General features: G+C 42.4%; 1 protein-coding gene across 5 annotated transcripts in view; it reads left to right on the forward strand.

The window, feature by feature from the left end:
• The window catches only part of KIAA1549L (KIAA1549 like), a 499,083-nt gene extending 474,112 nt beyond the window's left edge, over positions 1-24,971 (forward strand). For 4 of the 5 annotated variants that reach the window (XM_073576347.1, XM_073576346.1, XM_073576342.1 and 1 more), the window contains 3 exons: positions 3,987-4,051; positions 9,736-9,884; positions 12,671-24,971. In XM_073576347.1, the coding sequence (XP_073432448.1) occupies positions 3,987-4,051; positions 9,736-9,884; positions 12,671-12,952 (496 nt within the window). In that variant the 3' untranslated portion in view covers positions 12,953-24,971. The remainder of the gene's footprint in view (positions 1-3,986; positions 4,052-9,735; positions 9,885-12,670) is intronic. The other variant, XM_073576345.1, reaches the window with a different exon arrangement.
• The last annotated feature ends 307 nt before the right edge of the window (positions 24,972-25,278 follow it).

The raw sequence follows: 25,278 nt of genomic DNA on the forward strand, positions 1-25,278 counted from the left end.
TCCAATCAACCTCGGGGACCGGGCCCCGGCCTTTGCGCTCTCTGGACTGGAAGGGTTCTCTATCTTTCTTCAACCATCCTTCTATTCTCCTTCGTTCCGATCTGTTCTATCTCTCTTATGGAAGGTTAGGTTATCAATCATATCAGTCTCTTTCTCTGGTCTTATGCCAGCAGCCCAGATCACTGGAACCTGCTGCAGCACGTCCTTCAGACACCCATCTTCTCTCTTCTCTCTCCAACTAACCAACCAACTACCCCTTACTCTCATTTTTGCCACTCTTTTATATCATCTCACTCCACCCGCCTCCCAGCATATCTCGTGTTACGAAGCAGGGTTCCACGAGGGGTGCTCTGCTAACCCCCAGCCTGAAGCTGTTAGGTGACCCCACTGAACTATCCTGTGTGTGGAATGCAGGTGTGGAGCATGGTCAGGAGTTCCCACCTTACCTGGATGGTGGGGCACTACACCTTAGGAGAAGGTGCAGTACCTACAGAGGTACTCATCTTCCTACATTAGGAAGATGAGATAAGTATTGTTGAATAGCATTTAAAAATTTGTGTGTGTTCCTGTGTTGTACCTTTTGTTGTCTTACAGCCCGCGGACGTGCTGTGTTTAACGGGGGGGGTATTTGGCGCCCCTGAGGCTTCAGTCACCACAGGGTGACTGAAGCCTCAGGGGCGCCAAATACCCCCCCCCCCGTTAAACACAGCACGTCCGCGGGCTGTAAGACAACAAAAGGTACAACACAGGAACACACACAAATTTTTAAATGCTATTCAACAATACTTATCTCATCTTCCTAATGTAGGAGGCACATTTCTTAAACGTTACAAACAGGTTAACTTCCTATCTAGTATCAAATATTTACTTAAGTGCAATTCCTAGTTCAAAATGCAATTATTCTTTCTCTCTCTTTCTACTAGACGCAAGACACTGACCATCTGTACTTGGCCTGTCACCTGTCACTTTCAATTCTTCAGTCTTTATTCAATTCTCACATTCTATCTCAAAACTTTTCTAATTCCCTGTATCAGATATTCTATAAAAAGACATTTACTTTTCACAAGACACAACATTATCAAATACGTTATCATAAAACATTTAACGATTCTTGCAAAGAGCTGAACACTGCTCCCAGCTGGGCTTTCTTGCAGTGTCCCTTGAGGTAGACATCATTCTTCGAAAAGTGTCCATGCAAAAACATTATCTTCGCAAAGTGTCTTTATATGTAAAACCAAGAAAGGGCACCTAAAGAGGTGCAACTATTTACAATAAAAGTTTTTGGATCAATCAGCGTCTATGATCTCCGCAATTCCATTTCAAAAACATCGCTGCCAATCAAAAACTGAGCAACATGATGAACAAAAAGGCAAAGGCACAGCTGGTGCAAACAAACCCTCCTGGGTAACGAGATTTGAATAGTGTAATTCTTAGTTGTGGTCCCCTCCTGGGGTTCTGGTAACTGAACTGGAACTGTTCTCAGAGGTGGTATCTTCGTCCCGTTGACTACTTGCTAGCCGCATATACTCAATCTCCCATAGAGAGGGATAGGGACTGGTGGGGCCCACGGAAAGGGCCATGGAGATTTCTACTGTCTGCGGGGGTATGGGTCCGTCCAGTTCCATAGGAAGTTCAGGAGATGGTGCCGCAGCCCAAGGCCGCCGCCAGGAACAACTTGATCATCCCCCCCCATAGGCACTGCAGCCGGGGATCGTCGGCGAAGGTCAGTGGGCCCGTTCCTATCTGTGGGTTCCGCTCCTAAAACCAGGGTCAGACTGGGGGTAGCAATCATACCTGGCATTTCCAGCCGCGGTTCCGGCTCCGGTATCTGTTAGTGAATAGAAGCAGCCACAACTCCCAGAGTGGCTGGGTGGATAGGCCGCAGTTGGATCCGTGCCAGGGCCAGGCCGGTCTCAGCTGGGGTTGTCGGCGGAGGCCGGTGCCATCGCGCCCGGTCCAGGCGGAGACGCGGTCCCGGTCCCCCATTCTGTTCCAGAGCCCTCATATATCTCCTCCAGACGGGGCTCACCCAATGACAGTATCTGTTGTGAGGCGGTGGCGGACGCAGCTGAGGATGAATCAGCGGTCGAAGCCTCCGCGTAGGCGCGGCGGCCTAGGGGCGAGTGACTTCTTCCCCCGTGCTCTTCTGTCTTCTCATCTGCTTTCATCATGGCGTTCTGGTGTTCTTCCTCTTGCTCCGCCCTTCTGCTCGCCACTGGCTTTCTCTGCCCCTCCTTCCGGGGGCGGCGTCTTCATCCAGCGCCTCCATACCAAGCCAGTATAGGAACCCCTTGGGGGGTGGGCCATGCATCGGTCACATAGTAATTCAGGCAGGGACGGCCCAAGACTCTTCGCGGTCTTTTCTTAGGACCTCCCATCTCTTCACGCCCTTCTTCTCCGCGCTAGCGGCCATGTCTAATGTCCATTTTACAGTCTATTAAATTTGGCACACAGAACCCGATGGCATCGGGTCTCGTCATCCTGTTCGTGATGCCAAAATTGGGTCGCCCTCGCACACCCAGGGCAGCGGGGTACTCGGTACCTGGCCGGTGTCAAGGTGGGAATGTGTCACAGCAGCGGTGACCTGGTCCGTGGCCCTGGGCACCCGATATCAATGGAGGTGATGTTAATGGTGTTAAAGTTTATTAGAATAGTTCGTGACGCCACCCGTGGTGTTTGGCAAGAAAGATGTTGAGCCAACGCTGCATGCAGATCCGCTAGGACTGATGGTGTGGTGCAGCAAAGATGGTGTAGCTCCCCACAGGTGGAGCTGTAGACCCAGGGCAGTGTAGGTGCAATGGATGAGGAGAGGCGCAGAATGGTATGGAGGCTGGTACCCAGGTGTAGTGGTGCGGGAATAACTGGAGGACACCCGAGTATGCGGTTGCAAAGCTTTACTCACTGTTTGCAGTTCACTCCACTGCCTTCCTCTGTACTGTGTTCTCCAGGTCAGGGCTCCAGCCAACCTCCAGGCAGGATAGGATTCTCCCTTACACACTCTGCCAACATGTACCTTACTGAACGACTCCTCCAATGCGCCTTTAGGTGCGAAGCACTCCAGTACTTAGTTACCCTGGAATGCCTCTCTCTAGGTGTTCCTAGTCTTTACTTGTATGACAGACAGCTGTAGCCTGCTTCGGGGACTCCTTACTGCGTCCCGGCTCTCTATTCAGTTCCTGTTGTGTCCCAAGTCTATGATGGGAGCAAGGCGTTAGCGGCTCACTACTCCTCCGGTGTCTGTTGCCGGACATAAAGATCTTCCCACTCTTTTATATCATCTCACTCCACCCGCCTCCCAGCATATCTCGTGTTACGAAGCAGGGTTCCACGAGGGGTGCTCTGCTAACCGCCAGCCTGAAGCTGTTAGGTGGCCCCACTGAACTATCCTGTGTGTGGAATGCAGATGTGGAGCGTGGTCAGGAGTTCCCACCTTACCTGGATGGTGGGGCACTACACCTTAGGAGAAGGTGCAGTACCTCTGTGGCGACTGAAGCCTCAGGGGCGCCACACTTACACCCATTTGAAGTTTGCTAAAGATCACCTCGATAAGCCAGAAATTTACTGGAATACGGTTTTGTGGACGAATGAGACCAAAATAGAGCTTTCTTGCTTAAATGAGAAGCATATATTTTTATGGCACTTTTCTTTCTTATCCTTGTAGTATTCATTGATATTTTTGTTCCAAATTATTCAAAATAACACACATGGTTCATGAATTTAGCATAAAATAAAAAAAAAGTTATTTTCGTCTTTAACCTTTTTTTTACTCATGTTCCACTAAAATGTTGAAAGCATTTATGACACATAATATGGATATATAATGTATTGTCCTGAAGGCGAGACCATGTTAGACACCGTAGGATCTTCAAAATCCAACTGCAATGCATGTAATACCCCCATTAGATTGGGATAGTTCTAGAATGGCATTCATAATATTTTATAAGTGGTCGTATAAAGTAACCAGTATTTTGTGTCATCCTGTACAGGTCCACATCAGATATGGCCAACAAGAGTAGAATGCCAGAGCCTGGTGGAAATGACCAAGGTTCAGGTGAGCATTTAATTTCGGGCTACTAGAAGAGCCGTATTTGTCACTAGGCCACTAGTCCAGGGCCTAGAGTGACAACTAGTAAGGTTGGTTCCAACTTTTCTGTCATTGTAATTAATATCCGGCACATTTAACCAGCGCAAATTATTTTATTTATTTACTATTCATTTTTATATTTTTATTTTTCAATATTTCACACACCTTCTGTGACACAATTTCTTATAAAATCAGAGTTTGGGTGAGGAGGGTGAGAGCGCGTGTGGGAGAAAGAGGCCGCGAGCCAACCAATGCCGCGTGCTCCACCCCGCAGTTTGAAGATGTGGGAACACTGCTTGGCGGAGCAGCAGCTTTGGTCTGCAGGAAGCAATGGCAGACACTGTCGAGTAATCGCCGATATATTCACTAGGGGCGCATTTGTCAGCAACTATACAGATCCACAGATGCAGTCCTTGTGTTTCGTCCACTAAGCCATTCATCTACAGTTATAAATGTCTTTATTTTGATATCCAATTAAGGCACCATAATGGGAGCAGGTCGCGGGCGTGATACCCCAACTACATCCATAATACTGGTGGGTTGACACATAAGTTGCATGCCACCATATTTGGTTGGTGGGTGTAGGGATTAAACAGGCCCAATGTTCAGGGGTGACTATCCTGATTGCACTGTGTTTTGTCGGACCCTACCTCTATGTCGTTTTTTACTGTTGGGCATTTTGGAGTTACTATGTCCTTGGTGCTATTTTTTATAGGGCATTTTGAAGAGCATAATTATTATTGGGCACTTTGGGGTGAACGTGCATTTCTCTGCGGTCTCATGCAGACGTTGCGTATTTGTGACTTGCAGGTTCGGTACAGATACCCCTCCGCTATGTGCGCATGTTAAGTTTTTAATGCCGAAATTTCTGCATCTCTTGGCAGGAAAAATGCAGCGGCAAAAACTCATGTTTTTTGGCCTTGTTTTTCTTGCATTTTTACTTGTGTTTTTGTTGCAGAATTTTCATGTCCAGATTGGGTTTCATAACTTAAAGCTGTTGGAGGTTTTTGAGTAACACATATTAATTTGTGGTTTGCTACTATCCATAGGGCTATGACGACTGGTTACAGATTGATGGATATTATTGATAGTCAGTGGCTTAAAGGGAATCTGTCACCAAATTTTTACTACCTCATCTGAGAGTAACATGATGTACCCGATTCCAGTGATGTGTCACTAACTGGGCTGATGGCAGCAGTTTGGACAAAATCCCTGTTTGCTCTACTGCAGATCTACCATTTCTCTGAATGCTGAGCTCTGTATAACCCTGCCCGCACCACTGATTGGCAGCTTTCTGCCTATGCATAGTATGCACAGAAAGCTGCCAATCAGTGATGGGGTGGGGTTATACAGAGCTTGTAAATATGGAGAACTGTCAGCAGGTTTACTATACTTTCAGGTGTCGTACAGCCACATACTACAAGCCTGCAGTGACTGTATGTGACTGCAGACTTGTGAATCCTTACATTGGATGCGTGCTGTCAGGACACTGGGAACACTATGCACATGACTGCAGGCAAGCAATTTGTAGCCTAAGGCCAGACAACCCCTTTAAATGATAATCTTCTGATAAAACAGTGATTTTATCAAAACTACAGAAAGCAGCCGAGTAAGTGACGCATTGCTTGAATCAGTGTCTCTGTCCCTACATCATGCTGCTCTCAGATTAGTTGACAGATTTCCTTTAAAGAAGTGATTTATCTTCTAAGGTTTTATCTGCAGTACAAAAACTGCAGAGTCAAAATCTGCACTAAATTGTGCACATTTTATTAGAGGTTTCATTGCACAAATGGTGTGGATTTGCCGTAGCATTTCACACTTTGCATCACAAAGGGTGAAATCCTCAGTGAAAGTCTGCAGCGTGAATTCATGTCATGCAGATCCTTAATGAAGGTCAGTTTCTGCCACTGATTGTTTTGTGCAGGACGATTAGATCTCATGGAAGTGAATCCACAATACCCTATGTACTATGCTTTATAGAAAATCTGGAGTTGATAAATGTTTGATCTGTTGGAGTCCAACCACATGGACACCCATGATCTCTATAATGGGGGCTGATTCCTCCATTTCCAACCCCTGCATGATCTGCATAGCTGTGGCAAGGAGGAGTCTTCTGGAGTGGCAGTGGATCATGCTGCTGCGCCATTCAAAGTCCTACTGAGGTGTGACTAGTTGTACCAAGCAATTGCCTGCACTGATCAACTGTTATCTGGTGGCCTGGGGGAAATGTAGGGGGTCGGAACAGAGCGGCAACATACACTAGAGCAGCTACTCCTATTGGTGCAGTTCCCACCAATGTCTACTAAACATGTGCTGTTCAAAGCATCTGACTGCTAGAGCTGACAGCAGATGATAGTGGGGGGCTGCTGTCAGACCCAGGTGAGTCATCAGTATGTTAGTCCTGGGTAACCTCTTTAAGCTGACGTTATGAAACAAACTATTAGAAAATGTAAAGCATTGCCCAACCACTTACAGTGCTCAGTATTAGTGGTGAGCGAGTATACTCGTTGCTCGGGTTTTCCCGAGCATGCTCGGGTGTCCTTGTATTTGGGTGTGCTCAGAGATTTAGTTCCTGTCGCCGCAGCTGCATGATTTGTGGCTGCTGGCCAGACTGAATACATGTGGGGAATGCCTGTTTGTTAGGGAATTCCCACATGTATTCAGGCTGTCTAGCAGCCGCAAATTATGCAGCTACCTCGACAGAAACTAAATCTCCGAGCACGCCAAAGTACTCGGAGACCACCTGAGCATGCTCAGGGAAACCGGAGCAACGAGTATACTCATTCAGCACTACTCAGCATCAAGTTGGAAAGTAAGATTTTAATCAATGGCTCACTGAGTACAAGAACAATTTCCAAAATTTGGACAAGAACATTTTTTTTAAATCGATAACTTGAAAGTAAGGTTAAGAATATAACTTTTGTAAGGGCACTGCCACCACCATACATTTAGAAAAATGTGCTCCTTTCTGCTTAACACTGTAAGTACTTACTGAACTGCAGAAAATATTCTAGAAAACAAAATATTATGCACGTGTTAAATTACCCAGTGCTCCAATGCTGATGGGCCACTGGTGGCACAGTGCGGGAATGCTGAGACAGCCGACTGTACAACACGCCGGTGACAGATAGCTGAACACATACCAGTGGAGAACAATGGAGCGGAGGGTGTCCATCTGCCCAGACTGACAGTATAAGCTAAGCGCATAGCCTTGTAGCGGATATGGCCTCTATTATGCCTTTAGTTTCCTAATGACTGTCTCCATTCTACAGAAACTGAAGCAACCATGCTATTTAGGGTGCTCGATGCACCCATGGCAGGACCAAGATCCTTTGTGCACTGTTCCAACCACTGGTGTTCACTGGTGATGGACAGGCTTGACTTGCCTGAGCTTTCACTCTTTCAGTGCTCACTATAGACAAGTCAGTGTTGTCAATCACCATTAAGGGAGGCAGAGGACACGCAAAACCAGTGCTCAGACTGGTGTACTGAGCTCTTGACCGCTCCCATTGTGCAATGTGCACCCAAATTAGTGTTATTGAGGAAACTTCAGTTTCTGTAGCACGGACCCTGAGTGGGGTTTTTATAGGCATGATATCCCATAAAAGGCTATGTCTTTAGCTTACACTAGACATTTGGGCTGAAAGAAAGAAAAAGAACACTCCAGCAATGTATGATGAATCAATGACATACAAAAAAATATAATTTAATAAATTGACAATGTGTTCCTTTAAGGTTGGATGGCAGACCATCCGGTATCAATAAAGAAAGAAAAACTAACACGTGATGTACACGAACCACACCTTGATGAATATGTGTATATGAGGAACTTAATGAAAACCAAAGAAAATATAACAAAAATAATGTTTATTATTATAGATTCTGGCACAATATACAACTACAATGGATAAAAAACATCTAAAAATATTATATTATATGGCAAAAAAAAAACCCCTCAATGTATTAATAATCTAGTTACATACTACATTAATTTCACCACTGTACAAAAAAGTTTTTTTGTAGTATGAATCAAGCATGTATAATAGTCCCCGAATAAAGCAGCAAAAAAATAATAATATAAGTGCATCAAAAATTAGTGAAGTGATAAAATACAATAATAAAATTGTCAAATATAAATCGCTATACCAAAATTTGTAATAAAGTTTACAAAAAATGTGTGACACTAATATGTGTAAAAAAAAACAAATATATATGTTAGAGAATAACACAGAAGTGAATTAACACAAAGTTGTGAAAAAATAGCTGCTGGGATAATGGGGTAAAAGGTACTAAACTCACATAGGGAGTGCTAAAATATGCAATTATGAGAGCGCTTATAAGACAAATTTCTGGCACTATGTAAAACGCTATACAATGAGCAAAATATCCAGCGCTTCTGCAATACAAAAAGCATATGACCCAATATAATGAGATGAACTGCCATGTAGCGCTATTTGGTAAGAGTGAGCCAGCACAGGAAAATGATATGTAGCACTGTGCAATGAACAAAATGTCTAGCGCTCATTGGCAAAGCATGTAACCTAATATAATGAAATAAATTACCATGTAGCGCTATATAGCAGAAATGGGTCAGCACAAAGATACAATCTACAATTATAGGAGCGCTTATATAGACAAATGTCTAGCGCATCATGTATACAATGAGCAAGATATCCAGCGCTTCTATAGCACAAAAAGCATATGACCCAATATAATGAGGTAAACTGCCATGCAGCGCTATGTATAGAAAATGGGCCAGCACAGGAAAATACTGTGTAACACTGTGCAGTGAACAAAATATCTAGCGCTTAATGGCAAAACATATAACCTAGTATGATAAGATAAATTGCCATGTAGCGCTATGTAGTAAAAATGGGCCAGCACAGGAATACAATCTATGACATTGTGTTCATTCACTTCTGTGTTATTCTCGAACATATATATTTGTTTTTTTTACACATATTAGTGTCACACATTTTTTGTAAACTTTATCACAAATTTTGGTATAGCGATTTATATTTGACAATTTTATTATTGTATTTTATCACTTCACTAATTTTTGATGCACTTATATTATTATTTTTTTGCTGCTTTATTCGGGGACTATTATACATGCTTGATTCATACTACAAAAAAACTTTCTTGTACAGTGGTGAAATTAATATAGTATGTAACTAGATTATTAAAACATTGAGGGTTTTTTTGTTTTTTTTTTGCCATATAATATAATATTTGTATATATTTTTTATCCATTGTAGTTGTATATTGTGCCAGAATCTATAATAATAAACATTATTTTTGTTATATTTTCTTTGGTTTTCATTAAGTTCCTCATATACACATATTCATCAAGGTGTGGTTCGTGTACATCACGTGTTAGTTTTTCTTTCTTTATAGACGTTTGGGCTGACAGAATCTCTCCAACAGGTAATGAATGTGTTTTTTACATTTCTGCAGCTATTGTACTTTCTTTACCTGTCAGATGTCCCTTTAAGTGCAGAATTCTTTGAATAAACTCAGGCTTATTCCAAGCAATAAGAAGTGTAGGCTTTGATTCCCATTCCTCATTTTCTCAGTGGACAAATGTATAATTCTAATTTAATTGTAGCTGTAGGTTTTATTCTGTTTCAATGAATGCATTGCTTTGTCAGGTAACTCAATGCCTGCTGTATTCGCCATACCAGGGAACCGAGCTGGATACTCCGGTTATTACATTCCACAGCCACCAGCTTCATACCGGAATCATGCCTGGATGTCGTACTCGGGAGACAATGATGCACCGGGACAGTGGGCTGACTCCGTAAGACTTCATATTCTTCATGGTGTTACAGACTATAGAGGATTCACAGGGCTCATTGTTTCACTCTGTACTTTGTTCTTTGTACAGTCATATGTTAAAGTTTGGGCACCGCTATTAATGTTAACCTTTTTTCTTTATAACAATTTTGGTTTTTGCAACAGCTATTTCAGTTTCATATATCTAATAACTGATGGACTCAGTTATATTTCTGGATTCAAATGAGGTTTATTGTACTAACAGAAAATGTGCATTCTGCATTTAAACAAAATTTGACCGGTGCAAAAGTATGGGCACCTCAGCATAAAAGTGACATTAATATTTCGTAGATCCTCCTTTTGCAAAAATAACAGCCTCTAGTCGCTTCCTGTAGCTATTAATGAGTTCCTGGATCCTGGATGAAGGTATTTGTGACCATTCCTGTTTACAAAACAATTCCAGTTCAGTTAAGTTTGATGGTCGCCGAGCATAGACATCCCGCTTCAAATCATCCCACAGATGTTCAATGATATTCAGGTCTGGGGACTGGGATAGCCATTCCAGAACATTGTAATTGTTCCTCTGCATGAATGCCTGAGTAGATTTGGAGCGGTGTTTTGGATCATTGTCTTGCTGAAATATCCAACCCCTGCGTAACTTCAACTTCGTCACTGATTCTTGCACATTATTGTCAAGAATCTGCTGATACTGAGTTGAATCCATGCGAACCTCAACTTTAACAAGATTCCCAGTGCCGGCATTGGCCACACAGCCCCAAAGCATGATGGAACCTCCACCAAATTTTACTGTGGGTAGCAAGCGTTTTTCTTGGAATGCTGTGTTTTTTAGCCTCCATGCATAACGCCTTTTTGTATGACAAAACAACTCAATCTTTGTTTCATCAGTCCACAGGACCTTCTTCCAAAATGTAACTGGCTTGTCCAAATGTGCTTTTGCATACCTCAGGCGACTCTGTTTGTGGCGTGCTTGCAGAAACGGCTTCTTTCGCATCACTCTCCCATACAGCTTCTCCTTGTGCAAAGTGCGCTGTATTGTTGACCGATGCACAGTGACACCATCTGCAGCAAGATGATGCTGCAGGTCTTTGGAGGTGGTCTGTGGATTGTCCTTGACTGTCCTCACCACTCTTCTTCTCTGCCTTTCTGATATTTTTCTTGGCCTGCCACTTCTGGGCTTAACAAGAACTGTACCTGTGTTCTTCCATTTCCTTACTATGTTCCTCACAGTGGAAACTGACAGGTTAAATCTCTGATACAACTTTTTGTATCCTTCCCCTGAAAAGCTATGTTGAATAATCTTTGTTTTCAGATCATTTGAGAGTTGTTTTGAGGAGCCCATGATGCCACTCTTCATAGGAGAATCAAATAGGAGAACTACTTGCAAGTGGCCACCTTAAATACCTTTTCTCATGATTTGATACACCTGGCTATGAAGTTCAAAGCTCAATGAGGTCACAAAACCAATTTAGTGCTTCAGGAAGTCAGTAAAAAGTAGTTAGGAGTATTCAAATCAAGAAAATGATAAGAGTGCCCATACTATTGCACCGGTCAAATTTTGTTTAAATGCAGATTGCACATTTTCTGTTAGTACAATAAACCTCATTTGAATCCAGAAATATAACTGAGTCCATCAGTTATTAGATATATGAAACTGAAATAGCTGTTGCAAAACCAAAATTGTTATAAAGAAAAAAGGTTAACATTAATAGGGGTGCCCAAACTTTAACATATGACTGTAACTGTAAGGCCGGTTTCACATTAGCGCTTTTTCAGCGCACCCACGGCCGGGGGTAGCTCCGCCCCCGAGCCGGCTCTCTGCCCGGCGTGCCCGCCCCTTGCTTGTAGCGCCGCCTACTAGCGGACAGCGGCGCCTGCGATCGGCGCACCCTATCTTTAGCATAGGGTGCGCAGATCGTGCGCAGGCCGTGCGCTAGTTGCGCTTTGACCTGCGCTGCGCACTTTTGACGGTGCGCCGTGCGCGCCAAAATCAAACTTTTTGGATTTTGGCGCGCACGGCGCACCGTCAAAAGTGCACAGCGCAGGTCAAAGCGCAACTAGCGCACGGCCTGCGCACGATCTGCGCACCCTATGCTAAAGATAGGGTGCGCCGATCGCAGGCGCCGCTGTCCGCTAGTAGGCGGCGCTACAAGCAAGGGGCGGGCACGCCGGGCAGAGAGCCGGCTCGGGGGCGGAGCTATCCCCGGCCGTGCGTGCGCTGAAAAAGCGCTAATGTGAAACCGGCCTTATATGTGAAAAAATCCAATTTTAAACTGTAGGCATAAGACAAAAGCTCTGCCTAAGACCACTGAGATAAAATTGTCTAATAGTGTTAACTTTCTGCCACCTCTTTGCTTGTTTTGTGGTCAGTAGACCCTGGTACCACTCAAGTCCAAAGTGTGTGGTGAGATGTAATTTTTACAAATGTCGTGGCTTAGCCCCTCAGCTGTTCTAGCACACAAAAGAAAGAGACTTACTGCCACTCCAGTCATTTACATAGCCCTTTTTTACGGGCTATGTTACAATGTTAGTCTTTCCTAAAAGCAATATTTTACATTATGGGGTGAGATATCCCAGTAATATGCTGTCAGTGGTGCATATCAATTAAAAGCACCTCCATATGAAATTGGGGCCATACACAATGCCTTTAAAAGATGATGGCTGCAATATTAATATCTCCGGGTTGTGCAGAGCCATAATAATCTCTTGTGCACAACACCTTAATGTTTTTCCTTTATTACTGTTATGCTTTGTGCTAAACACTAAACATCTTTATATTTGTCCTTACCATAGGTTCCACTTCCAGGATATATTGAGGCGTATCCCAGGTCTAGATACCCACAGAACTCTCCTTCCCGACTTCCCAGGCAGTTTGGGCAACCAGTTAATTTACATCCTAGCCTAGACCATGCTACTGGACCATCCATTGGAGCTTCTCAACAAAGTCTAGCAGACACTGACACTCCTGACGCCTCCATCACAAACCTATCCACAGCAGCACTGGTTAAAGCCATAAGAGAAGAAGTTGCTAAACTGGCAAAAAAACAGACAGACATGTTTGAGTTCCAGGTCTGAGGATGCCATGAAATTGTCATGTGCTCAAGTGTACCAAATGCTAAGTTGTTCGGTTATGGTAACAGTGCCTAAATAAATAAGAACTTACATCAGATTTTATGATTTTTTTTTCAAGTGGATGAAGACAAATGATGATCTGTTACTATTAATTTGATTTTTATTTATAATGTAAATTTTTAAACCATTTTTCTATTGACCTCAATATCAAACGGATTAACTTTTTGTTATGTTGGGAAAATATACCAGTATTAGACCTAATCAATGAAGCTGACCTTCAGCCATGTCAGTGTAGATTTTTTAAGATGGGCAGGTCACTGAGCGGCTGGCCACTGCTATGTCTCTCCCATAGTTTACATTTGTGCAGCCAATTGTGGGTTGGACTGGATTCCAAAGTGATTGACAGCTCTACTCTGAAGATCTTCTTGTGCCACCATCTTCCCATGTCTCGGCAGACCCTGCTAATGATGGTTTTTACTCATTTACATCGCATACAACATAAACACACAAAATGCATTGGCTGTGTGCATTTATTGTCCAACACACAAAGCGGCGTCAACAGCTATGAATGTAGTATTAAGCACCTTGGAAGCAGTCTTAAGCCTGCCGTCTCTGCCCAGGAATGTTTCACAGATCCATGGATATCATACATACCTGACTGGATGATGGACATAGTTACTTTCTTCTCTATGATTGCTATCTATTGAATTTTATTTACTTGCACCCTAAGGATCACTAATAAAATAAGTGCCATCATTTTATTAATCTCATATGCAGAGCGTGTAGTATGATTATCTCTTCCATGGACAATATGGTTAGTTAATGAAGTTGTATTACGATTGCCAATAGCTTGGCTCAGCAATCCAGTGGTGAATGACTGGTATCGTTGGGAAAAGCCTGCCTGGCCCACTGCTTCAAATGAATGGCTGCCCATTAGAGTTACAATTGATTTGGAGGACCTGGTTCATTGGCCAAGTCAGTCATTTGTGGCTGTCTCACGGGAGCCCTCAGAACCTCCTCCTATCTCCCGATATCTGCTGCAATTCATTTGTTTAGATGGCCGTGTCTGACGTCACTCGAGTGTCACACCACAATAATGGTGTTGTTCCTGGCCGGCTAATCAAAAGAGATCATGTCAGGTAACAGACAGTTCTCAGGGCTCAGCGGCCACATATTAGTGAATTGATTCACCCCAGCTCTATAACCCTTATAATACATGGAAAAGCCGTATTTTAAATACTCTTTTCTTTTGTTCATAGAATAAGCTCTTGGATAGTAGACACCCTTATGATCTCTAAATAAAAAAAACAAAAAGCAAAAAACACAAATATCCTGAACTAAAAAGTAAAAAATGTATACTGCAAATAATGCATAAAGGTAATAATAATAAGGGTATTTAGTAAACATAATTTTGATCAAAATAATGTACAAGCCATCCCGCCACGTCACGGCAACCCTTGTGGGACAGTCCCTACTCTAGTATTTAAAACCTTTTCACTTGCCAAGTGGCGTGAATGTGAACAAGGGTCGAGCGGCTGAACCACTAGTAACAGTTTAGGCCAGACTGGATGGCCCTTATGATCTCTATATGCTCCCACTATCTTTTGAATTTTATATGCTCTAAAAATTGATCTCTATACTCTAGCAGTTGCTCTCCATACTCTCCAGCTCCCTTATGACCTCTATATACTCTAGCAGTTGCTCTCCATATTCTCCAGCTCCCTTATGACCTGTATATACTCTAGCAGTTGCTCTCCATATTCTCCAGCTCCCTTATGACCTCTGTATACTCTAGCAGTTGCTCTCCATATTCTCCAGCTCCCTTATGACCTGTATATACTCTAGCAGTTGCTCTCCATATTCTCCAGCTCCCTTATGACCTCTGTATACTCTAGCAGTTGCTCTCCATATTCTCCAGCTCCCTTATGACCTCTGTATACTCTAGCAGTTGCTCTCCATACTCTCCAGCTCCCTTATGACCTCTATATACTCTAGCAGTTGCTCTCCATATTCTCCAGCTCCCTTATGACCTGTATATACTCTAGCAGTTGCTCTCCATATTCTCCAGCTCCCTTATGACCTCTGTATACTCTAGCAGTTGCTCTCCATATTCTCCAGCTCCCTTATGACCTCTGTATACTCTAGCAGTTGCTCTCCATATTCTCCAGGTCCCTTATGACCTCTATGTACTCTAGCAGTTGCTCTCCATATTCTCCAGCTCCCTTATGACCTCTATATACTCTAGCAGTTGCTCTCCATATTCTCCAGCTCCCTTATGACCTCTATATACTCAGCAGTTGCTCTCCCTACTCTCCAGCTCCCTTTTGACCTCTATATACTCTAGCAGTTGCTCTCCATACTCTATAGCTCCCTTATGACCTCTATATACTCCAGCAGTTGCTCTCCATATTCTCCAGCTCCCTTATGACCTCTATATACTTTAGCAGTTGCTCTCCATATTCTCCAGCTCCCTTATGACCTCTATATACCCTAGCAGTTGCTCTCCATATTCTCCAGCTCCCTTACGACCTCTATATACTCTAGCAGTTGCTCTCCATATTCTCCAGCTCCCTTATACCTCTATATACTCTAGCAGTTGCTCTCCATATTCTACAGCTCCCTTATGACCTCTATATACTCTAGCAGTTGCTCTCCATATTCTCCAGCTCCCTTATACCTCTATATACTCAGCAGTTGTTATCCATATTCTACAGCTCCCTTATACCTCTATATACTCTAGCAGTTGCTCTCCATATTCTCCAGCTCCCTTATACCTCTATATACCCTAGCAGTTGCTCTCCATATTCTCCAGCTCCCTTACGACCTCTATATACTCTAGCAGTTGCTCTCCATATTCTACAGCTCCCTTATGACCTCTATATACCCTAGCAGTTGCTCTCCATATTCTCCAGCTCCCTTACGACCTCTATATACTCTAGCAGTTGCTCTCCATATTCTCCAGTTCCCTTATACCTCTATATACTCTAGCAGTTGCTCTCCATATTCTACAGCTCCCTTATGACCTCTATATACTCTAGCAGTTGCTCTCCATATTCTCCAGCTCCCTTATACCTCTATATACTCAGCAGTTGTTCTCCATATTCTACAGCTCCCTTATACCTCTATATACTCTAGCAGTTGCTCTCCATATTCTCCAGCTCCCTTACGACCTCTATATACTCTAGCAGTTGCTCTCCATATTCTCCAGTTCCCTTATACCTCTATATACTCTAGCAGTTGCTCTCCATATTCTACAGCTCCCTTATGACCTCTATATACTCTAGCAGTTGCTCTCCATATTCTCCAGCTCCCTTATACCTCTATATACTCAGCAGTTGTTCTCCATATTCTACAGCTCCCTTATACCTCTATATACTCTAGCAGTTGCTCTCCATATTCTCCAGCTCCCTTATGACCTCTATATACTCTTGCAGTTGTTCTCCATATTCTACAGCTCCCTTATGACCTCTATATACTCTAGCAGTTGTTCTCCATATTCTACTGCCCCCTTATGGCCTCTATATACTCTAGCAGTTGCTCTCCATATTCTCTAGCTCCTTTATGACCTCTATATACTCTAGTAGTTGCTCTCCATATTCTACAGCTCCCTTATGACCTCTATATACTCTAGCAGTTGCTCTCCATATTCTACAGCTCCCTTATGACCTCTATATACTCTAGTAGTTGCTCTCCATATTCTCCAGCTCCCTTATGACCTCTATGCACTCAGCAGTTGCTCTCCCTACTCTCCAGCTCCCTTTTGACCTCTATATACTTTAGCAGTTGCTCTCCATACTCTATAGCTCCCTTATGACCTCTATATACTCTAGCAGTTGCTCTCCATATTCTCCAGCTCCCTTATGACCTGTATATACTCTAGCAGTTGCTCTCCATATTTTCCAGGTCCCTTATGACCTCTATATATCCTAGCAGTTGCTCTCCATATTCTACAGCTCCCTTATGACCTCTATATACTCTAGCAATTGCTCTCCATACTCTCCAGCTCCCTTATGACCTCTATATACTCTAGCAGTTGCTCTCCATATTCTCCAGCTCCCTTATGACTTCTTGACTTCTATATACTCAACAGTTGCTCTCCATATTCTCCAGCTCTCTTATGACCTGTATATACTCCAGCAGTTGCTCTCCATATTCTCCAGCTCCCTTATGACCTCTATATACTCTAGCAGTTGCTCTCCATATTCTCCAGCTCCCTTATGACTTCTTGACTTCTATATACTCAACAGTTGCTCTCCATATTCTCCAGCTCTCTTATGACCTGTATATACTCCAGCAGTTGCTCTCCATATTCTCCAGCTCCCTTATGACCTGTATATATTCTAGCAGTTGCACTCTCTACTCTCCAGCTCCCTTACGACCTCTATATACTCTAGCAGTTGCTCTCCATATTCTCCAGCTCCCTTATACCTCTATATACTCTAGCAGTTGCTCTCCATATTCTCCAGCTCCCTTATGACCTCTATATACTCTAGCAGTTGCTCTCCATATTCTACAGCTCCCTTATGACCTCTATATACTTTAGCAGTTGCTCTCCATATTCTCCAGCTCCCTTATGACCTCTATATACTCAGTAGTTGTTCTCCATATTCTCCAGCTCCCTTATGACCTCTATATACTCCAGCAGTTGTTCTCCATATTCTACAACTCCCTTATACCTCTATATACTCTAGCAGTTGTTCTCCATATTCTACAACTCCCTTATGACCTCTATATACTCTAGCAGTTGTTCTCCATATTCTACAGCTCCCTTATACCTCTATATACTCTAGCAGTTGCTCTCCATATTCTCCAGCTCCCTTATGACCTCTATATACTCCAGCAGTTGTTCTCCATATTCTACAGCTCCCTTATACCTCTATATACTCTAGCAGTTGCTCTCCAGCTCCCTTATGACCTCTATATACTCTAGCAGTTGCTCTCCATATTCTACAGCTCCCTTATACCTCTATATACTCTAGCAGTTGCTCTCCATATTCTACAGCTCCCTTATGACCTCTATATACTCTAGCAGTTGCTCTCCATATTCTCCAGCTCCCTTATGACCTCTATATACTCAGTAGTTGTTCTCCATATTCTCCAGCTCCCTTATACCTCAATATACTCCAGCAGTTGCTCTCCATATTCTCCAGCTCCCTTATACCTCTATATACTCTAGCAGTTGCTCTCCATATTCTCCAGCTCTCTTATGACCTATATATACTCCAGCAGTTGCTCTCCATATTCTCCAGCTCCCTTATACCTCTATATACTCTAGCAGTTGCTCTCCATATACTACAGCTCCCTTATGACCTCTATGCATTCTATACACATTATCTTGGCAATACAAAACACTACAAAAGTAAAGGCCCCTTTACATTTAGCGAAGCACCAGCGATCCGATCACGATATGACCCGGTCAGGATCGCTGGTGCATCGCTAAATGGTCGTTAGTGAGCTGCCAAACAGGCAGATCTCACAGCGACGTAGCGACGCAGCAACGGTCGTTACTTACCTTTCACACGCAGCGATGCTGACGTCCTCCCGCCCGCGTCCACACGTCACTCGTCGGCGCCAGCAGGAAGCGCCCGACGAGAAATGGACCCGGTCGATCTCGCGCGATCAGCAACAGACAGCCGGGGAGCCAGTCGGAGGTAAATATCACACATAGCGATATCGCTAGCAATATTGCTGCTGCGTCACAAAATCGGTGACGCTTAGCGATATTGCTAGCGATATCGCTATGTGTAAAACCCCCTTAAGTCTTCATTTTCTAGAGCTATATTTATCAGGCTTGTAGAACTGTGTGGGAAGGTCTGAGATTTTCTAAGACTGTTATAAAAAAAACTAGTCAGCACCCCATCCTCTAAAATACTAAATAAATGAATTACAATGTAATTGTAGTTTGAGGTCCAGTTGGTGAAAAGTTTCATGGAGTGAGCACTGATTCTTTTAGACTTTAAAAGGTTTGTCAGACTGGCGCTCGGCCGAAGCAGGTAAACTGAGAACCTTGAGTACATTTGGCTTAGAACACGATCTCTGGCCGGCCATACAAACAAGCCTCTGTCTGCCTGAGGTTTCCATTATTTAGTAAGAAATAATGCTAAGCCATGAAACAGTGAGCTAAAGAGCCGCTAAAACGAATGAATGTCTACTTTCCATCCTAGGAATGCTTGGAGATAGAACCCTATTATATAGAAAACTTTCTTGTGTCTTAATTTAAGATGTACATATAGTAAGAACCCTTTTGGTGGTGCCAGCTATTTTCGATCTGGACACAATTGTGCCATGAATGTGATAATGTGGTTTGTATATATGTCCATGTCAATGTTCAGCTTCCTGTCATTTCTTATACTGATTTGCTGCATATTTATAGTCCAATTGTAGTAGCTTGTGAAACTGCATTTATGGCTTCATTTGCATTCCCGCAATCTTCGATATGATTTGTGTGATACAAAGGAGAAATATTACTCCTAGGGATTTGCATGTCTGTCCTATCAAGGTTCATAGAAACACAAAAGCTTTGTATTTTACCCCAGAGTTGGTAGCCTAACATTTCATGGGGAGGCCACTAGATAGATGAAACTTAGAGTAATTTAAAACCCTTGTTGCCCAATGCAAAATGTATTACAGGGTGTACATTAAGGAAAGAATGCAATCATCTATCTAGTCCTGTTTAGTAGAAAGAAAAATGCTGCTTGATTTCTCTTAACTTCCATCCTACAATCATTGAGTTGATTCCCCACCCTTGTGTTTTCATCCTCATTTAAATTAAGTAATAAAGTCAATTGGGGCTTGGCAGTATCTCAATGGTAGTCATATGGGCTGCTTATATGGCACATATACCCTTAACACCTCACAAATGTCACACAACTTGTTTTCACTGGAAACCCCCTTTATCACCTATCCAAATGATGTCCATAGGCTAGATGATAACTTGACCCAGGGACCCACAAAGATTGTTTGATCTCAGAAATTTTATCCCCATTACAAAATGTATTGGCAGGTTGCCCGACCGCCACTCCACGCTCTATGGATCTGCATGAGAAGCCAAGCACAGCTCTTGGCAGCCTCATAGGGACTAAACAGGGTGGTGATTGAGCATGAGCACTGCCGCTCCATTCAAATGGTGATGAAAGATCACCATTTCGGTGCAGGTTGCAGAGGTCGGACTCTCTCTCCAATGGATAGGTGATAGCTCGTTTTCACTGGACATCCCCTTTACATTTTACATATAAGAAAAATACAGAGTTTCATTAGCAGAACCACTAAACATAAAATGAAGATAGGGAGAGTTATTTCACTCACACATAGGGTGTGGGAGACACAACACTCATTGGCACATAGTTGTCACAATGGTATGACAGTTGCAGCTGTGATCCTTGCCTGGTTTGAAGTTCTGGATTATGGGTAATTTGGTTCTAAGGAATAATGGAGAAGTTCACAAGAATATTTATTGTGACCAACAGATTCCTCTGGATCCAAAGATGTAATAAAATGGTTGTTTTCCCTTATTGTATAAATAAGAATACATTTTCAAACCCCAATCCGGTAAGTGCTTGTGCTGCAACTTCTGAAGAACCCAATCCAGGATCAAAACACATTCTTATTTACATACAGAAAAAGAACCATCATTGGATCTGGTAGCATCTGTTGGTCGTGCCGAATATTCCTGTCAACTTCTCTATTGCCTTGGAAGAAGTTTGCACTTAGTTTTTAGCCCTAAACTCCAAATACTTTTGGGTCCCCACCAGCTCAAGGGTTTGACTACAACCTTGGCAACTTTTGGCACCAAAAGATTAATTGAAAATATAGCTGTAGCAGACCTCACAAGGGTTGTCCAATGCCACTTCTGCACAGGAAAATGAAAGGTTCTGATGACATCGCATCTACACATACCTGCCAGGACTCACATATATGTCCTATTCTATTGAATCCTAGTGTGGTGGTGAGCAGCGCTGGATAACTTCTTTTTTATTTCTTTTTAACAAACATAATAGAAGTAGTAATTTTGGCACAGCACAATAGTTCCATGTCAAATCACCAAGACACACTCATAACAGTAAAATGCAATCACAAAAGGGTCACACGTCTTGAACATAAAGGTTATTTTACAATGACCGGTCATTGGGATGAAACGTTGGTAAGCTTTCACCCATCAGCGATCATTTAAATGGCTGTTTACAAATGCAGACCAAAGTAAACGATGTGCACTGAGCGATCTATACCAGATATTTCAGGGCACATAGTCTACCATAGTTCTCAGCAGTGGGAGTCCATGTTATACACTGCTGAGAACAGTGATCTTTTGTGCTGTGCGAAAGATCATTGCTCATTCATTGGGTGATCGGCAGCTTGTGTAAGAGAATTGTGAAACGAGAATTTTTAACAACACTTGTTCACAATCATCTTGCAGTGTAAATGCAGCTTTAGGGTCACTTCCAAACATGTGTAAAAAAATCGATCCTGAAAAACATGAAGGGTACTCATCTTTTTTTTATCCTTACATCCTAACTTGTCCTGCAGAAAAGTGGTGGTCTGGGTCCAGAAACCCCCACTGATCGTTCACAAATCCACTCCGTAGTTGGGAATGCTGACCTATTGCGTCAGTCCGCACACAGAGCATGAGATCAATAGAAAGGATGTGAGCCTGGACATTGCTGAGCACTAACTTTCCACGTTGTACGAGCCGGACTGGGCATCTGTACTGAGAACATTTTCGAGTGCATCCCATGGATCTGTAGGACACGTTACTTATTGTAAGGGCGTTAAAAAATTGCAGAAGGTTCCATATAATAAACTAAGTTTACTTCTCATCCATTTATGTCATCCCTCTACACAATCAGATAGATTATTTTCTCAGTCTTGTCTGCCAAGCTCTCTTGATTCACTCAGCTTGTTCTCCTTGCAAAAAATCTACAGGTAGCAACCCTGAGACAACTCCTTCAGGCTTTTACTCAAACCAGTTCTCTAAGAATTTCACTGATTTACTTTTCAGCATTGCAATTAACTGACTATACAACTTAAGAAATAAAACAACAGAGAAATACTATGTGGAGAAGCTTAGTAGACCACAGCACACATAGACTTGGAATTTTTGGAAACAAAAACTTGACGGTAAGCACATGAAGAGGGCTGCTCATATGCTGTGATACACAGAGTTGTTTTGCAAGTGGTTCCAAATAATTGTGGCTTGCCCTTTTCTAATGTTTTCCAGCTATTACTGATCTGTTCTTGTGACATCTCCCTTTGTGGTCCAATATCCAACACTGACATGTGAGTCAGAGATGCCCTGAATAGGTGTGTGAGCCAATATCCTGATACCTGACTTTTTGGCAGATCAGTACCGGAGGCGCTCATATCAGGCAAACTTTGCTATATTCTCTCATTAATACATGGTACACAGGCATGTTTGGGGATGATTAAGATTTCTGCTCAGCTGATTACACATTGTAGAAGTGAATGGAAAAAGACATGACAATCCAAAAAGGGATTTAGTCGTACCTTTTTCCACCAACCACTTTCCTTACCGACCCCTCTAAAAGAACCCACGACTGCTAGCGATATGGGTTAAATGGCCACAGCAGCCTTTTATTAAATATCACACACACAACCTGCGGCAGCCACAACAATGGGCCACAGAACATTCTGAGCAATAACAATGTAAATATTACATATATATATATATAAAATATACAACTAATAAGCCTTGTCCAGAAGTGACCCCAATGGATATCCGTGGCTGCAGCACACCAGCCCAGGGATGGGGTATAAACAGCCCACAGTTAATGCCCCTACCCTTACAGGACCTACGCAAGTTACCATGACCTGTAACAGAAGCCCCACTATTCCTCACTAGTGATCTCCTACCAAAACGGACAGTAGCACTAACCAGCCTCTCAATTAGACCTATCCCTGCCAATGTGACACTAAAACTATACCCTTAATACATTTTTTTTTTCATTAAATTAGTGTGGGTGGATCGCAGCTGCATCCCAGGAAGCTCGTTGTACGAGCCGGACTGGGCATCTGTACTGAGAACATTTTCGAGTGCATCCGATGGATCTGTAGGACACGTTACTTATTGTAAGGGCGTTAAAAAAATTGCAGAAGGTTCCATATAATAAACTAAGTTTACTTCTCATCCATTTATGTCATCCCTCTACACAAGCAGATAGATTATTTTCTCAGTCTTGTCTGCCAAGCTCTCTTGATTCACTCAGCTTGTTCTCCTTGCAAAAAATCTACAGGTAGCAACCCTGAGACAACTCCTTCAGGCTTTTACTCAAACCAATTCTCTAAGAATTTCACTGATTTACTTTTCAGCATTGCAATTAACTGACTATACAACTTAATAAAACAACAGAGAAATACTATGTGGAGAAGCTTAGTAGACCACAGCACACATAGACTTGGAATTTTTGCAAACAAAAACTTGACGGTAAGCACATGAAGAGGTCTGCTCATATGCTGTGATACACAGAGTTGTTTTGCAAGTGGTTCCAAATAATTGTGGCTTGCCCTTTTCTAATGTTTTCCAGCTATTACTGATCTGTTCTTGTGATGTTACCATGATCTCCTACCAAAACGGACAGTAGCACTAACCAGCCTCTCAATTAGACCTATCCCTGCCAATGTGACACTAAAACTATACCCTTAATACATTTTTTTTTTCATTAAATTAGTGTGGGTGGATCGCAGCTGCATCCCAGGAAGCAAGAGGAGATAACGTCCCATACCCCTCCTTTTATCCCCTCCTAATCCTGCCCCCAAACACCCCTCCTTCAATCACAAAACCCCACACATATTCCTAGTCCTTAGTCAATTCCTTTCTCCCCACTGTCTGTATTGTCATGTGGCCTGTACACCCTATGGGGCTCTTACATGCAAGGCCACATCTCATTCAGTCTCCAGCTGGATGTGACGTCCAGGGCCATCCCATCCGTCTGGTCCGCGGAGCCCGTTCTCCACATAAGTGAATGACAAGGAGTTGTATACTACATCCATCACACATGTATGGCACACACTGTGGACATGAACAACTACCCAAGGTGGGAATAACCCTTGAATATCTCTTTGTCTACCATTACTACAGTTTGTTATGTTAATATTTTAGACATGACTCCAATATTTCACCAACTTTGGTTGGCAAATTTCAAATCTACATTTTTTTTGCAAATGAGTTTAGGGTATTGATTACTTTAAATGTGTCTCATCTGTCTCACATAAGTTTGCTGCAAGTTTCCTTTATATGATTTTTTAGTTTAAGATCTATTTTGTCATGTAAACATTGTCTTATATATGTACATACCTGAAATGTATTTTTGTAATCTCTGTAAATATCTATAATCTATATATTGTACATAGATTCCAGATATATGCAAACTGTCAGGCTGCAATAGATTGATCCAATGATTAACATGAATAGAGAACCGTATGAGGGAAAATATATGAGATGTTACAAGGACAATGAAATGGTCACCCCAGAGGATTAATGTGTACCCAGGATACGAGGATGCTTTCTGTATTAGCTGCCTTGAACCATTAACAATTATTGTTCAATTTATTTCTCAGCCATGCTGCTCTTGTTATGAGGCTTGCGATAATACTATCCATCTATATATTATAAAACAATAATCATATACATATGTTTTCAAACCCATTACCATGCTTTTAATGTAATGATGATAATCAGGAGATGTGGGTCCATAGAAAGCAGAGCTCGCTCCTTGGGCTGGACCAAAATGTGTCCCCACAACTATAAGACAGGGGAGCATCATGACAATAGGGCTTGTAGTAATGATATTGAGGGGCAGACTTTCAGTTACTGCTAGGGTGAACCCCTCTTCATACTGAAATTATTTTTAATAAGGTGATGGGTAAATTGATGTAAAAATTCAGGTGGGAACAGCAGACACACATATACATGTGTTTAGATTAAATGGCCTCTCTGATATTGTATAATGATTGATCAGTGTACGTGACACAACATGCTGTAAACAATAAATGATATAAGATTGGGAAATATTCTGTTGAGTCTTCTTGTTCCCAAAGTGTATATATTTTTTGAAGGTGACCTCTGACTCTGGTGAAATTTAATTGCCGTATTGCCATTTATTATAGGATTTGCGCTTCTCAAGCATGCGGATAGAACACAGTTAAAACATAACATACTGTGGATGAAATAAGTATTTGATCCCTTGCTGATTTTGTAAGTTTGCCCACTGACAAAGACATGAACAGTCTATAATTGTAAGGGTAGGTTAATTTTAAGAGATAGAATATTAAAAATAAAATCCAGAAAATCACATTGTATAAGTTACATAAATTTA

This window comes from Dendrobates tinctorius, unplaced genomic scaffold (genome assembly GCF_039654945.1).
Source record: "Dendrobates tinctorius isolate UK_male_01 unplaced genomic scaffold, ASM3965494v1 ptg000048l, whole genome shotgun sequence".
NCBI classification, from domain to species: Eukaryota; Metazoa; Chordata; class Amphibia; order Anura; family Dendrobatidae; genus Dendrobates; species Dendrobates tinctorius.